The 15,399-nt window shown below is 51.1% G+C and overlaps 2 protein-coding genes across 2 annotated transcripts; one reads left to right on the plus strand and one right to left on the minus strand.

Annotated features, from left to right (window-relative positions):
- The first annotated feature begins 5,291 nt into the window (after positions 1-5,291).
- On the plus strand, positions 5,292-9,722 carry LOC109773410 (uncharacterized). The gene is made up of 5 exons (XM_020332100.4): positions 5,292-5,625; positions 6,601-6,780; positions 8,470-8,596; positions 8,721-8,834; positions 9,270-9,722. Exons 1-5 carry the CDS (start codon positions 5,473-5,475, stop codon positions 9,383-9,385), a joined length of 690 nt encoding a protein of 229 aa, XP_020187689.1. The 5' UTR covers positions 5,292-5,472; the 3' UTR covers positions 9,386-9,722.
- A 165-nt stretch (positions 9,723-9,887) lies between these two features.
- LOC109773409 (serine/threonine protein phosphatase 2A 57 kDa regulatory subunit B' alpha isoform) lies at positions 9,888-12,712 on the minus strand. The gene is made up of 2 exons (XM_020332099.4): positions 11,267-12,712; positions 9,888-10,454 (listed from the first exon to the last, which is right to left on the minus strand). The coding sequence occupies exons 1-2, from the start codon at positions 12,341-12,343 to the stop codon at positions 10,125-10,127; spliced, it is 1,407 nt and encodes a 468-aa protein (XP_020187688.1). The 5' UTR covers positions 12,344-12,712; the 3' UTR covers positions 9,888-10,124.
- Between the last annotated feature and the right edge of the window lie 2,687 nt (positions 12,713-15,399).

The raw sequence follows: 15,399 nt of genomic DNA on the forward strand, positions 1-15,399 counted from the left end.
CAACAGAGAGGTCAGCACGCCGGTCTAAACCCTATGCGCGCAGGGGTCTGGGCCCATCGCCCATTGTACACCTGCACGTTGCGTACGCGGCCGGAAGCAGACCTAGCCCCCTTAATACAAGCGCGAGCTTACGGTCCAATGCGGCGCGCGCCACTCAGTCGCTGACGTCAAAAAGAGCTTCGGCTGATACCACGACGTCGAGTGCCCATAACTGTTCCCGCATAGTTGGTTAGTGCGTATAGACCAAATGGCCAGACTCAGATCAAATACCAAGAACTCGTTAAGCGTGTTAAGTATCCGCGAACGCCGACCAGGGCCAGGCCCACCTCTCTCCTAGGTAGTCTCAACCTGCCCTGTCGCTCCGCCACAAAGTAACAGTCGGGGGCCGTCGGAAACCCAGGCCCACCTCTACCGGGATGGAGCCACCTGTCCTTTCAGCCCCCTCATCAGTAGCACTTGCGGGTACTCAACGAGCCGACCCGACTTTAGTCACCACATGTGTCATGTATATAGGATATAAGTATATACCCGTGATCACCGCCCAGGTGATCACGGCCCGATAGTATAGCACAGCAGACGGACAAGAATGTAGGGCCACTGATGGAAAACTAGCATCCTATACTAAGCAGTAGGATGGCATGTAAGGGAAACAACTGTAGCAACAATGACAGGCTATGCATCAGTATAGGATTAACCGAAAGCAGTAACATGCTACACTACTCTAGTGCACGCAGCATAGAGAAGGAATAGGCGATATCTGGTGATCAGGGGGGGGGGCTTGCCTGGTTGCTCTGGCAAGTAGGAGGGGTCGTCAACTCCGTAGTTGAACTGGGCAGCAGCAGCGTCGGTCTCGTAGTCTACCGGAGAGAAGAGGGGGGAAGAAACAGTAAATACAATGCAAACATAAGCATGACGATGCGTGACATGACAATGAGCGGTGCTAGGTGTGCCCTAACGCGGCAGTAGGTGGTACCGGCGAAGGGGGGGAACATCCGGGAAAGTATTCCCGATGTTTCGCGTTTTCGGACAAACGGACCGGAGGGGGAAAGTTCCATGTTCGCTATGCTAGGAACGTGTGGCTGACAAACGGACTACGTATTCGGATTCGTCTCGTCGTTCTGAGCAACTTTCATGTACAAAGTTTTTCCATCCGAGCTACGGTTTATTTTATATTAAATTTTAAAGATTTAAGTCATTTTTAGAATTTAATAAATTAATTTAATTCGAAATTTAATTAATGCATCAGCATGACGTCAGCAGTCAACGTTGACCGTTGACCTGGTCAACCTGACAGGTGGGTCCCACCTGTCAGGGGCTGTTAGCTAATTAACAGTAGTTAATTAGGTTAATTAATTATTAAGTTAATTAATCTTAATTAGTTAATATTAACAGGATTAATTAAGTTAATTAATTATCTTTATTATTTATTTATTTTATTTTTAAATCATTTTTTTATTACGTTCTTGGCGCGGGGGCCCACCTGTCTGTGGCCCATAGGGGGTTCGGGCCCAGGGGCAGTGGCGCAGGGGCGCGCGGCCCCACCTGGCAGTGGCCCAGGGGCCACAAGCGGGCGCGGGCGCGGCCGCGTGTGCGTGGGCGACGGGCGCCCGTAGCCTGCCCGGGGCAGGGCGGGGCCGTGGCCATGGCGGGGGTTTGCCGCAGCGGGGCACGAGGGCCACGGCGGCCGGAGGCGGGGCGAGCGCCGTGCGGGGCGGAGGAAGTGGCCGCGGGGCAAAGTGGCAGAGGCGACGGTGGTCGCAGGCGAGCACGGGATGGAGGGGCGGGTGCGGCGCGGCGGTGAGCGCGGCCGAGCGCGCGCGGGGCGCGGCGACCGCGGCGTGTGTGCGCTGGACAGGGGGGTCGCGCGGCAGGCGACGGGACTGCAGAGGCGGGGCGGAGCGAGGGCGGCCGGACGCAGCCACGGCGGGCGCGTGCGGGCACGCACTGGCGGGGCGTGGGGAAGAGGAGAAGGAGGGGGGTCCTCACGGGGGGGGGGGGGGCACGAGGTCTGGGGCAGCGGGGCTCGGGGTGGAAGGCGGGGACGACGGCGTGGAGGAGGCAGACCGGCGAGGTTGCTCCGGCGACGTCGTCGTGCGGCGAGGCCAGGCGGCGTCGGGCGGCGTCGGTGTTCGGGCGGCGAGCGGCGGCCTTTAGGGTCGGGGAGGTGACGAGGCGGTCCGGCGGGAAGGTGGCGTCCGCGAGGTGGTGGTGAGACGAGGCGGCGACGTCGGAGGCTGGCGCGGCGGCGACCGCGGGGTCGGGCGCCGTGGGGGGTTCCTTCCCCCGATCCCGATCTGGATCGGGGAGGGGGAGAGAGACGTGGGGGAGGAGTGGGGGTGTGCGGTTGTGGGCTAGGGTTTCGGGGTTATGGATGGATAAGGGAGTGAGGGGGGAGTGGGTGGCCGGTTGGGCCAGGTGGGGCGGCCGGGCGGCCTGGTGGCCTGCTGGGCCGTGGCCCAGTTGGGCCGGGGGGTTTGCCCCTTTGTTTTCCTTTTTTTTTTCCTGTTAATTAGTTTTGCTATTTTATTTACTACACATTTTAGTTTTGTTCATTATAAAAACAGCACCTAATGTAGTATTACTAGTTATACCACTGCCAATACTAGTTAGGCATTTAATTAAAAATAGTTTGTAACCTTATATCTTAAAGGTATTTAATTAATTGTTCTAGTTGTTGTTTTAGTTAATTTAGAGCATTTAAATATTTTATAAACATGTGGTTTCTCCACCATTACTACTTACGATTTATTTGACACAACCCGGACATTTTAGTTTTAGTTTTTGAAAACTTTTGTTGTTTGCCTTTAATTCAATTTGAAGTTGGATCAGTTTTGAATTAACGCGAGATTAACAAGAGTAATCGAAGTGACATGGCATCATTACCAAAGGGTTACTGTAGCTTGATTACCCGGGCGTCACAACTGGGATTTGTCCCTCCGTATGACGGAGAGGTATCTCGGGGCCCACTCGGTAATACAGCATCACAATGAGCTTGCAAGCAATGTGACTAAGGAGTTAGTCACAGGATCTTGTATTATGGAACAAGTGAAGAGACTTTCCGGTAACGAGATTGAACTAGGTATGGAGATACCGTCGATTGAATCTCAGGCAAGTAACATACCGATGGATAAAGGGAACTGCATACGGGATTAGCTGAATCCTTGGCATCAAGGTTCGACCGATAAAGATCTTCATAGAATATGTAGGAACCAATATGGACATCCAGGTCCCGCTGTTGGTTATTGACCGTAGAGGTGTCTCGGTAATGTCTGCATAGTTCTCGAACCCGCAGGGTCTACACACTTAACGTTTGGTGACGATCTAAGTATAGTTGAGTTATTGTGTTGGTGACCGAAGGTTGTTCGGAGTCCCGGATGAGATCCCGGACATGACGAGGAACTTCGGAATGGTCCGGAGGTGAAGATTGATATAGGACAAAGGGGATCGGATTCCGGAAGTGTTCCGGGAGGTACCGGGTTATCGCCGGGAGACCGAAAAGGGTTTCGGGGGGCCCGACAAGTGTTGGCGGGCCTCATGGGCCAAGGGAAGGGGGCACACCAGCCCACAAGGGGTCGGGCGCCACCCTCACCTCAGCCCACTCGGCCAAGGGGTGGAGGAGGCCACCTAGGGCCGGTGCCCCACATGGCTTGGGGGCCAAGCCACCCTAGGGTTGGGGGAAACCCTAGGGCGCCCCACCCCTCCTCCCTTCCCCCTATATACAGAGGTGGAGAGGGAGGCGGACGCACCCATCATTGCCATGGTGCTGCCCTTCCTCTCCCTCGTAGATCCTCTTCTTCTCAGCCAGGCTTGGCGAAGCCCTGCTGAGATTTCTCCACTACCACCGCCACCACACCGTCGTGCTGCCAGAGAACTCGAGCTACTAATTCACCATCGCTCGCTGGATCGAGGAGGTGAAGGCGTCATCAAGCCGTATGTGTGTTGAACGCGGAGGTGTCGTCCGTTCGGCACTTGATCATGAGTTCGTGGACGGATCATGACTGGATCGCGAAGACGTTCGACTACATCAACCACATTTCTTAATGCTTCCGCTTAGCGATCTACAAGGGTATGTAGATCCAATCTCTCCTCTCATAGATGTGCATCTCCTAGATTGATCTTGGTGAGCGTAGGAAATTTTTTGTTTCCCATGCAACGTTCTCCAATAGTACAAAGGAGCAATCTCAAGAAAAAGGTGGAACACTCTAGTGAAGTGACATTGCAAAATTAACACAGATTACATAGAATGACTAGGCATGGCAATATGTTCAGCGTGTCCAATCCGGGTTTGAATTCTTGGATCTTAGCATCTATCACCATCTCAGATTTGCTTGTCCATTCAACACACATCAAGAAGGTGTAGTATGAAATTTCCACAACAAGCACTAGAAATTTTTGAAAGTGAATATGAACTATGGGAGTTTGTTTCCATTGGGTAACTTATGTATCAATGTGGCGGTCAGGTGGGTATTATGAACAACATTAAACATTGTGTCCATTGCACACACAAACACGAGAAATAAATTAACATTTTAGTTACTAAGCCTAGTTGCTACCTTATTTCTTTTCTTGTTCGTTCTTCCTCCTCTCATCTCCATTAGCTGGGTTAATTTGTATGTCTAAAGGTCTGTCCGACATCTACATCAATAAATGACAGACAGAGTGCTAGAAGCCCCCATACCAGGTGGGGTCTGGTGAAGGATTATATAAGGCAAGCCTTACCCTTGCCCAATGCAATGTATAGAGGCAAACCTTACTTTTGGCACAAGTGGAGAGTACTTCAACACTCTGCCAGGCCTCTCCTTCTGGCATCTACAACAATATGTACAATATTATTCTTAGAAACGTAAATGCAATTGAAAAATATACATGGAGGACGGAAAATAAACACTTATTGTTTTATGAAGAAATCGTGTATCTCAAAAGGTTCATGTATCTCGAAAATATGTTTATGGTTTTGAAAAAAAATGTTCATATGCTAGAAATAAGTGTTTCTATATTTATATTAATTTTTTTACAAAATCTATGTGTAGTCAGAACAATTTTTCCTAGGAAACATGAATACTTATTTTATATAAATGACTATTTTCTATATGATTAGTGTTCAAGCGAAAGAATATCTTAAGTTGATTTTGAACAAGTTATGATTGACATTTCTTAAGTTTTTTTTAGGGTATTTGTCTTAAGTACTCTTTTTTTGAGTTGATTTTCTCAAGTACTCAGACTCAGAAAATACACAAGATCGAAAATTCAAAGTTGTTATGGAACGGCCCAACGTGAGCTTACACGCTCCCAGGGCCCAGGGCCTCTTCCCTCTACTCCTCGTGGGTCTAGGCTGTTCCGGATCGCCGCGAGCACAGTAAAATCATCTTCTCCTCTCTCTCTCTCCCTAGCGGGCTGACTGCTCTTGCGGCTGGACTGGGGCCGAACCCTCGATCGGCGCGGGCGGACGGCGGCGACCACCGGAGGCGAGAGATGGTGGTGATCGAGCTCGAGCCGGAGCACGAGGGCGAGGAGACGAAACGCCCCTCCTCGCCGCCGGAGTTCGTGGAAGCCCCGGACCCGAGGAGCGCGGAGCAGGACGAGGAGGCCTTCGAGGACGCGCTCACCGACGAGCAGCTGCGGGAGGTATCGCCCCGAGCACCCCATCCATCCACCCGTTCTCCTTCTTGATTTCTGTGCGCGAATTTGAGATCCCGACCTTGAAAGCTTTGATTAGGACATATGGTGGTGCCGTGCCGCGAGGGTTCCATTGGTGGGCTGGTTCCTAGGGTTAGTTAGCTTTTATACAAATACTAATACCTGAGGAGGGTGCAAGGATTGGTGGTTAGTTCTTGATAAGTGATGATCGATTTGCGCTCCACTCAGTCACCTAATGAATTTAGTCTCTTTATTATTTTGTTGGACCCTTCAGATTTTCTTATGAAATAAGTGTATATGTTGCCTTACTAGATGATATTGTCCTGAACCAACTATCGTGGTTGAGTACTAGTATGCAGGTAGCACCATAGATTAGTTTCATGATTTGGTGTTCTCATTCCTTGGATGTAGCAGGCAAATAACCGACAATACACTCTAGAAAAACTTAAGCAAGAAAGGGTGAATTGAATACAATACACTATATCATATGACTGCTGTAGAACTTGTTCCTGAAATTTTACCTTCCAAGCTTATTTCCATACTTTTTCTTTCACGGGATCCTTTTAAGTGTTCTGGTCTGTAATAAATGAAGCAATGACTAGCCAGATTTCTTGCTTTGATAAATTATTGGACTGTTGTTACCAGTGGCGGAGCCAGCATCCTAACAATGGGTGTACATAGGTCACTAGAATCTTAGTTTTGTATGTGAATTATACCTTAGCACACAAGTTTTTTTGCCAAATAATGGGTGTACATTGGTGTACAAATGTACACCCATGTCCTCAACTAGCTCTGCCCTTGGCTGCTACTAACTGCCTCTAAATAGGCTTCTGGAAACTGTTGACGGAACTTCATGTCTTACTATGCTGTTCTTTATGCTATGTTGGGCTGGGCATTTCCTAGAGCATCAAGTTGAAGAGTTTTGCCTTCCTGTATTAAAATTTTCCCTTCAACTTGGTGCAGAAAGCTAGAAGCCAAGCAAACGATGCAAAAGCAGAAGGAAATAAGCATTTTGCAGCTGGACAGTACGAGGATGCATTATCACAATATGAAATTGCACTGGAAATTGCTGCTGAACTGGAATCTTCTGAAGATATATCCTCTGCATGCCATTCAAATCGTGCTGTATGTTTCTTGAAATTGGTAAGACATTTTTCTGGTCGCTTGACAACTCGGAGGACATCGGATACTATCCACGTTTGCTTGCCATTATTGCCCATTTACATTGATGTGAACATGCAGTAGTTCGGTCGTAGTATTATCATTGCATGAAGATGGTATGGTACCATCATATAATTGTTTTTTTTATCTACGGTTTATCCATTCCTGATGTACTGTAGGAGTGTCATTGCTTTTATCTATTTTCTGTGTAATCCCGGTAGAAAGCAGGGAGCAGCGATTTGGCTCCCGAGCACATATGCTATTGTTATGTGGACCATCCAGATACGTAGGGATGTGCGTCCTTATTATTTAGTGTAAGATTTACTGAACAATATGCATTGGGAATACAGAGGCAGGCAGTTCGTCGACAGTAAATGCCTTTAGCTTCCCTCTCTCGTCACATCTTCTCATTTCTCTGATCTCTCTCCTACCGATGGGATGGGGCTGGAGCCAACACTCATTTTATCCAACTTGAGACGGCGAGGAGACCGGTGGGCTGCGGTGATCGGGCGCTGCAAGCCTGCAACGCGTGGGGAGGGGTGTTGTTTACATGGATGCGACTGCCTGAGTGCCTGATCCGTAGTCTCCCTCCTCGGCTCCGGCTGCCTGAGCGACTGATCACGCAAGCCCCTCGTCTCCGGCGGGCAGAGGTTGTGGATCCGGCTTGTCCCTCGACTCCGGCCATGCCGACGTGCGCTGGCTGAGTTTGTGCAGGTGGATTCTCGGTGGAGGGCCGAGGTGACTTCTCATGCGTGTGGTTCCTTGTTTGCTTGACAACGCTCCTTTTCTTCTTCTTTAGATCTTATATCGGTTAATCACAAATCAATTGATTTCCTGCTGCATCCGTGCAATTTATAGTGCTGCATTTTTTTGTGAATCGATAATTTATTTGTAGCAGCAGCAGTGGTGCTGGATGGGTCATCAACTAATTCTGATGTCTAGAGCATTTGTTTTGTTCATCAACTTTTATTCCCCATGCAGGCCATTTCGTGCAAAGGTTTTTACTGCACAATCGATCTAATTTTTTCATGTTCATGCCAATATCTTGTACTTTGACTGGTTAAAAAATTGGGTGCCAAGATTGATTTAGTGAAACTTCTATTGTGGTGATAATGCAATCAATCTGTCCTAACCTGTTGCTAATAGGATGAATAATGGTGGTGCACAATGAATGGCTGCTGCAGCATAAGTATATTAATGGTAAAGAGAAAGGTGTCCAATCATGTCTTGTGTGAGCTCTTCATGTCAGGATAGACGCAAGCGGACGGCGTCCGCATGTCCGCGAACTGAAAAGTTACACTAACACGGTTATTAAAGTAATGAAGATTAGTGCAATTTTTGCTTCGCGGACAGCCGTGGACATGCAGATGCCGTACACATACAACACTGTATACATTCTGGTGCGTCAATCCCCATGCATACCAAACATCAGGATAAAGAGCTCACCTGTGCTTGGGCACCGTTCTTGATATCCCATTGCTAAGAACTGTGCTGTTAAACTTGCTAGACTAGGCCATGTTAATATGTTATGTGGTCGACGAAATCTTTGATTTGTAGTCTAATTTCAAATGCCCTTTATGTACTTGAATGAGCGTTTCTGTTAAGTGAGGGTTTTTATTTTGGTCATATCTTATCACACGCAAACTCTGGTGCTGACTTCATGTGATCTAGGGGAAATATGATGAAACAATTAAGGAGTGCACCAAAGCGCTTGAGCTGAATCCTTCATATTTGAAAGCTCTGCTTCGGAGGGGAGAAGCACATGAAAAGCTTGAAAACTATGATGATGCTATTGCTGGTTAGATTTTATCCTCATTATGTGCTTTATATTGTAAATTTTAGATCAGTGCATTCACATAATTTTTTATGCCATTATTCATGTTCCAGCAGTGCTAAGTTTTGAGTATTGTTCCTCTTCGCAGATATGAAAAAAATCATTGAGCTAGATCCTTCAAATCAACAGGCTAAGAAATCATTGTTCCGACTTGAGCCACTGGCAGCAGAGAAAAAGGAAAAGATGAAGGAGGAAATGCTTGGTAAGATCTTCCGCTAATGTTTAGACTTTATAACAGCTTTATCTGCGTTTATGCTTCCAGTGTAGTTCACAGCTCTAGCCATCTTATATATGTATAGTAACGTATTGGTCCTATCGGTGATGATATTTGGTTGCACGGCATTCACGATTGTGTTATTACTTGCTGGCACAATTTTCTTTAGTTATTAAAAGTGTCATCAGAATATGTGCCGTGAATGTACCAATGTTTTACATAGCTCATATGCCCTCCCAACTTTTGTTGAACAAAAAAGGATTATTCAGCAGGAGGAAGGATTCTGAATTATTCAGACACCATGGTTCTGTCATATGGAATGCCCCATTTAGGCTCATGCACAGCCTTGCACCCTCAGACCTTGTGACATTTGATTGATTTATTCTTTGCTCATGTTTTCCCTATCTAAATTTATGGATGCAGCAAAGCTGAAAGATCTGGGCAACTCGGTGCTGGGGCGGTTTGGGATGAGCGTGGACAATTTCAAAGCTGTCAAGGATCCAAACACTGGCTCGTACTCCGTTTCTTTCCAGAAGTAGTAGCATATAGCATAATGAACTATACAGACGAACCTGGCTTGGTGTCCATTGAGGCCTTGAGGGGGAGCATCCAGTATATCCTTTGAATCATGGTGGCTGTTGACGATAAGTTATGTAATGCTCTTGCACTCTTGCTGTCAGAACGCTGGATCTGAAGATGAGCCTGACCGTTCTTGGACTTTATTCTCCTTGGGTGCTTTCACGTATGATACACATGTACATTTGCTGCCTAGGCACTAAGTTGTTTTTGTAAACGACTCCTCATTTTTCTTTTGTAGTACGGATGCACTATCTGTTGTCGAATTGCTTTTATGGCAGATCCTTACCTGTTGGTTCATCTCATGTGTTTTTTTTTTGCCCAACAAGGAACCAGGACGTTGGATTGGTTGGCCTGTCACATTGTAAATCATGTCATTTACGGAGTAGTTTCTATGCACGTGACTGCCAGTGGTGGGTTTCAACTTGATGCCTTTTGGATATTTTGATGCAATTTTGTGCAAACTGAAGGGGAAAACGTGACAAACTTTTCATTGTAGTATCAACGAATATGCAGTTATCTCGGTCCGATATCAGTAGGCGCATGCGCCTGGGAAAAAACACACAAATATTCGCCGCGCCGCGTCGTGGCTGAAACCAACATGGTACTTTGCCAGCCACGACGCCGCGCCATCAGTTGCGGTGCCCGCCGGCCGGCATCGCCATCACGCAATGTACAAAGCCCAAACAAACACCACGCTCGTTAGCTACTGCTCAGGTCAGCGTCGGCGTTGGCCTCGGCGGCCGCCTCGAGCCTATGCCACCGTGCGTCGCGCGCGGCGGCCCGGGCGTCCGCCTCGGCGCGGCTGGCGGCGAGGTCGGCGGCGCAGCGGTCGTAGAGGTCCGGCGCCACCTGCAGGAGCAGCGCCTTGACGCTGGCGGTGACCTGCTGCACGCACTTGCTCCAGTGGCGCTCCAGGTTGTCCTCCACGCTGGCGACGAAGGGCGGCAGGATGCGCTCCATGGCGCCGCCGGCCGACGCCATCTCCAGGAACCGCTCGTTGTTCCACACGTACAGCGCCCGCTCCGCCACCTGGAAATGCAACAACACACAATAAGTTTTCTCTCGTTAAACCCACCACTCATCACCACAGCAGTCAAGTAGTATATGATGATTAGTGCTAAGGATAGGGCAATTATCCAAGGCTGGATTACACGACAAGGAACGTTTGCTCCGGTCAAATCATCGCCTTTGCAAAGCCGCTTTGCAAAGTTAGTTGGTACTAATGCATTTCAGAATGATTCGGCTGGAGTGTACGTGGCAGGCAGGGTACCACAAGGCCACATTCCCTCCACTGTGAGTGTGGGTGCACAGTGGAGTTGGCATCGGCATGTGACAGCCATGTTCTCTTCGGGAGCCGCATTCCCAGACGGATTGCATTTGCATCGGGACTGAAAGAGAGTTTTGGGTGGATGGGGGCGGCAGAAAAGTGAGGTTTTTGAACCCGAATTGCACGAACCGTGCAGTAGTACGTGCATGAAGTCGACAAATTGATTAGCCAAAGTGACATCACTTTATAAAGCCTCTTTACCAATCGCCGAAACTTTCGATCAACTACTGTTCACCGCCTGCAAGCTTTCTTCCCCACATGCAGCCAACTAACTGTATGTATGGGGGCAGATGCTGATGCATGCTGAATGGACCTCCTCAAAAGTTAAAACCAAAGTGACGTAGTGGTTCTAACGGTATATTCTGCAATCCAATGTCAGTCTGAAGCCTTACTCTAACTCGAAATTCTAAATTACCACGTGATTAAGATTTCAATTTCGATCAAATGAACCTGGTACGTGCTTGCAGAATTAATGGCGGCACAGTAGAGTGATTAGGCGGAAACGAAATTTTACCTGGGAGCTGCAGCTGGTGGCGCAGCGGGCGATCCGGGAGCAGATGGGCGCGGCGAGGGCGTCGAACTGGCGCTGGTCCAGGGCGTCCACGATCTCCTCCAGCTCGTCGATGAGCAGCACCTCCTTCTGGCAGTTGGTCACGGGCCACCGCCGGAGGATGCCCCCCACGACGGTGCCGGCCAGCCCCGGCTCCTTGTGCACGAACTGCAGCACGCAGTAGACGAGCTGGCGGTGGTAGGCGTGCAGCCAGCGCGCGCGGTGCAGCGGCAGCAGCACCCGGAGCAGGAACCCGCGGTGCTCCTCCTTGAGCGGCACCGCGAAGCCGTTGATGATGCTGCCGCAGATCTCCAGCAGCTCCGCCACGCCGCCGCCGCACTCGTGGACGGAGGCCAGCAGGGCGGCGGCCATGGAGCGGCGCATGAAGGCGCGCTCCGGGGTCAGCTTGGCGTAGAGCTGGTGGTACGCGGTCTTGAGACGGTCGCGCTCGCGGGGATCCTCGGAGGCGAACAGCGCCAGCAGCGCCGTGAGGAAGGGGCGGTCGATGTGGTTGCGGAGGGCCTTGGCGTCGGCCGCGGCGATGACGGCGAGGAGCACGTCGTAGACCGCCTGGAGGTGCGGCCACGACGGGAGCAGGGACGCCGAGGGGGCCTCCTCGTCCGCCGCCTCGGCGAGCACCGACGGGCACGTTGCCGGCGGCGGCATCGTGCGGAACAGGTTGGCGGCGAACATCTTGACCAGCGCGACCATGACGAGGTGGTCCAGCCCGGGCGGCTGGTTCTTGCCGCTGGAGCGCACCGCGGCGAGCACCTCCTCGAGCCGCTCCAGCTTGGCGTCCCGCTCGGCGGCGTCGTCGTCCGCGAACGTGAAGACCCGGCAGCAGGAGGCGATCTTGTCGATGAGGCTCTCGGCCTCGGGCTCCGGCTCCGGCGGCGGCAGCTTGTTGGCCGCCGCGGCGAAGACGAAGACGCCGTCGGGGTTGTCGAGCTGAAGCAGGTGCAGCAGCGTGGTGGAGGTCCTCTTCTTGCCCGGCGCCCTCGGCGGCGCCACCCTGGCCACGACCTCCACCTCGGCGCCCATCTTCCAGCACCCCCTGAGCAGCGACGAGGACCCCACCTTCGCAGCGAGCGACGGCACCGCGCTATCAAGGGCGTCACGGGCGGAGAGGCACCGCGGGCGGCAACGAGGCGGGAGACTTAAAGAGGCCCAACTCAACTCAAGGAAGGAAGAAGGCGCCAAGCGGTGGCGGTGGTTTCGCCGCCCGGACGGTCGCGCGCTCGGGAAACGCCGCGCGTTGGGGAGGACGTCCAGGGTGGTCGTTGGCGCCTAGCTGCTGGCCGCTGGCCGCGATGCTGCAGTCTACTTGAGCCCCAATCCAAGCTCTTCCTGGCTCGTCACGTCGCCACCTTTGTAGAGGTAGAGAGGTCGCGAGGGAGAGGGCCCGCGGGTACGCACGCACGCACCGGGGTCGTCGCTTTATACGCGGGAGGGAGAACCGATGCGCCACCCTTGGCGCCTAGCGTCCTTGACACGTCCACGTCCACGTCCGGCCGGCACTGGCGCTGGCGCCTTGGCGAGGCCGTGATGCGCCCACAAATCCACAGCGCGCGGGCGGTGGATTTAGCCGGATTGACGCTGCTGCCTGCTCGGCTGGTGCTGCTATTGCTGGGCATGTGATGGTGTGGCCGTGGTCCTCTTGGTTCGCAGCGCAGGCGAGCTGAGGTGAGGGGTGAGCGAGACTGAGACAGAGCATGCAGCAGCACGACGCCAACGGCAAATCCAATGTTGACCGTGCTGTGCTGTGCTGTGGTGTGCTGGTCGACCGCATGCGGTGCAAAAATGGCGGACCCCTGCTCACGGTCACAGACGAGTTGACACGAGCAGGCAACAGTGCTGCTTTTGGTGGCCGTGCGTCGACCTGCTCGGCTCCTGGTGTTTCTTTTTAGCCTGTAATAATTACTGTTAGCCGCTCTCTACCTAAACTCTAGACTTTGTAGTTGTCGATGACACGTGTCCACTCTAGAAGAGCGGATGTTGGACGAGGAGTAAGTCGAGGAGGAGGTCGCCCTCGTGCCAAGGAGGAGGATCACCGCTATGCGCTGGAGGCCGTGCAAGAGGATCCTGGCCTCAGTGAGTACCCGAATTGAAATCCCAAAACACACTTTACTGTTTGGGATATCCAATAGATGCACGTGCAGATCCCATATGGGCGTGTTTGGTAGCCCGCATACACCTCAATCATGCCGAGTTGGGCCAAGAAAAACGTGTTTGCTTGCATACAGGGTGGGCTGACTCGCATCGACACGAAACTTAAAGCAACCTAGAGCTTGGCTCGTTGGAAACCCTCAAATCGCCAGTTTCCAGCGAGTCAGGCTGAGTGCGGCGCAAAAGGAATGCAGCTCGCACGCGAAGGAGCAAGGCGAAATTGAGTGGGGATGGCAGGAGATGGAAATCGGGCACGGCGGGACGGCGCCAAATCTAGCCTCACCTCCCCCCCCCCCAATTTAGTCGGGCACCACTAGCTATAGGACAAGCACTTCCTCTGTTCTTAGCACCGGCGGCGGCAACGACTCAGATCCGCGCAACCGGAGGCGGCGGACGCAACAACAACACTTGCCGGCAGCAGGAGCCGGTGCTCCCCTTCCTCTTGGCCACCGTCTGGTCATCCTCGACTCAGCCATGCCCCCACCCCTTCGTCGTCGTCTCCGAAGCCGGTAAGCAACACCCCTCCCCCTATGTTAGTTAGGTTGGTTGTTAGGTCGTTAGGCAAGGTGTAGGATCGATTTCACCATTGCTCAATGCACCCTCGATGTCGACTAGGTTATGGACACACAGATGAAGCCGGTAGTGCAGGCTGCAACATTGATAGCTGTGATTCAGGCATGGCTCATATTGATGCACAAGAGCGTTCGTCGTGGTGAGAGACATGCCATCCGTTATGGTCCAATGTTTATCCAGGATCAGGAGAGCATAGCGAATATGAACTACGTCTACAACTGCAATACACAGAGACTCTGTGGATGTTTCGAATGAAAAGAGCACCATTTGCTAGGCTTGTACATACCTTCACTAGCAGGGGATTGCTAGAAAATAGCATCCACACCACTGTGGAAAAGCAAGTAGCCATGCTCCTCCATATTGTTGGTCATAACTAGAGGTTCAGGGTTATGCACAACACCTTCAGGAGATCAATGGAGACCATCTCCAGGTACTTCAGGCAAGTGTTGTATGTTGTTGGGGAACTCAGAGGAGAGATGATCGTGTCACCAACCGCCTCCTACCAAGATTCACACTAGCCCAAAGATGGTATCCATACTTCAAAGTGAGCACTGATAGTACATAGTTCATGCCTTGATATGTTTGTATTGTTTATCTATATCCATAACACAATTTTGTAATGTCATTTCAGGATTGCAATGGGGCAATAGATGGTACTCATGTCATTGCAAGAGTGCCGAGGTCATAGTCTAGAACATACGGGGGTAGAAAGCAATACACTAGCCAGAATGTGCTTGCTGCTGTTGACTTCGATCTGAAGTTCACATATGTGCTCGCTGGCTGGGAAGGATTGGCACATGATGCTAACATTCTCAGTGATGGCATGAGTCATCTTGATGGCATCAACATCCTCGATGGCAAGTTCTACCTAGGAGATGCTAGCTATGCATGTTGGCCAGGTGTTCTTCCACCCATCGGGAAAACCAGGTACCATCTAAACGAGTTCGCCGGTAGGAACTATCGTAGGACTCCACAATAGTTGTTTTAATCTCAGACACTCCAATATTAGAGTTACCATGGAGAGGACATTTGGAGCTCCGAAGAACAGGTTTAAAATCCTAGTTCAAAAGTCATTCTACACTTTCCCAACTCGGCTTAAGCTTGTGCTTGCTTGTTGCATTCTGCATAACTGGATCATGCAATGGGGTTGTGATGAACTAGTGCCTGAGGAGGAAGACATGACGCCTGACAATGTTGTCAGCTCCAGCCATGGGGTGAAGGCATTCGACAATGAATCTGATGGAGTGGGCACATGCAAATGGGATAACAGAGGTCAGACAGAAGAGCAAGAGTAGCAACAGAAGAGAAGAAGCGACAGAAGAGAAGAAGCACCAAAAGAGAAGAAGAAGAAGAATATG

Source organism: Aegilops tauschii, chromosome 5, assembly GCF_002575655.3.
Source record: "Aegilops tauschii subsp. strangulata cultivar AL8/78 chromosome 5, Aet v6.0, whole genome shotgun sequence".
NCBI lineage: Eukaryota > Viridiplantae > Streptophyta > Magnoliopsida > Poales > Poaceae > Aegilops > Aegilops tauschii.

Coding starts and splice junctions, on each gene's coding strand:
- LOC109773410 (XM_020332100.4), top strand. CDS start 5,473: ATGGTGGTGATCGAGCTCGAGCCGGAGCACGAGGGCGAGGAGACGAAA. Junction 5,626..6,600: donor CCGACGAGCAGCTGCGGGAG/GTATCGCCCCGA, acceptor AACTTGGTGCAG/AAAGCTAGAAGCCAAGCAAA. Junction 8,597..8,720: donor CTATGATGATGCTATTGCTG/GTTAGATTTTAT, acceptor TCCTCTTCGCAG/ATATGAAAAAAATCATTGAG.
- LOC109773409 (XM_020332099.4), bottom strand. CDS start 12,343: ATGGGCGCCGAGGTGGAGGTCGTGGCCAGGGTGGCGCCGCCGAGGGCG. Junction 10,455..11,266: donor CCACCAGCTGCAGCTCCCAG/GTAAAATTTCGT, acceptor TTGCATTTCCAG/GTGGCGGAGCGGGCGCTGTA.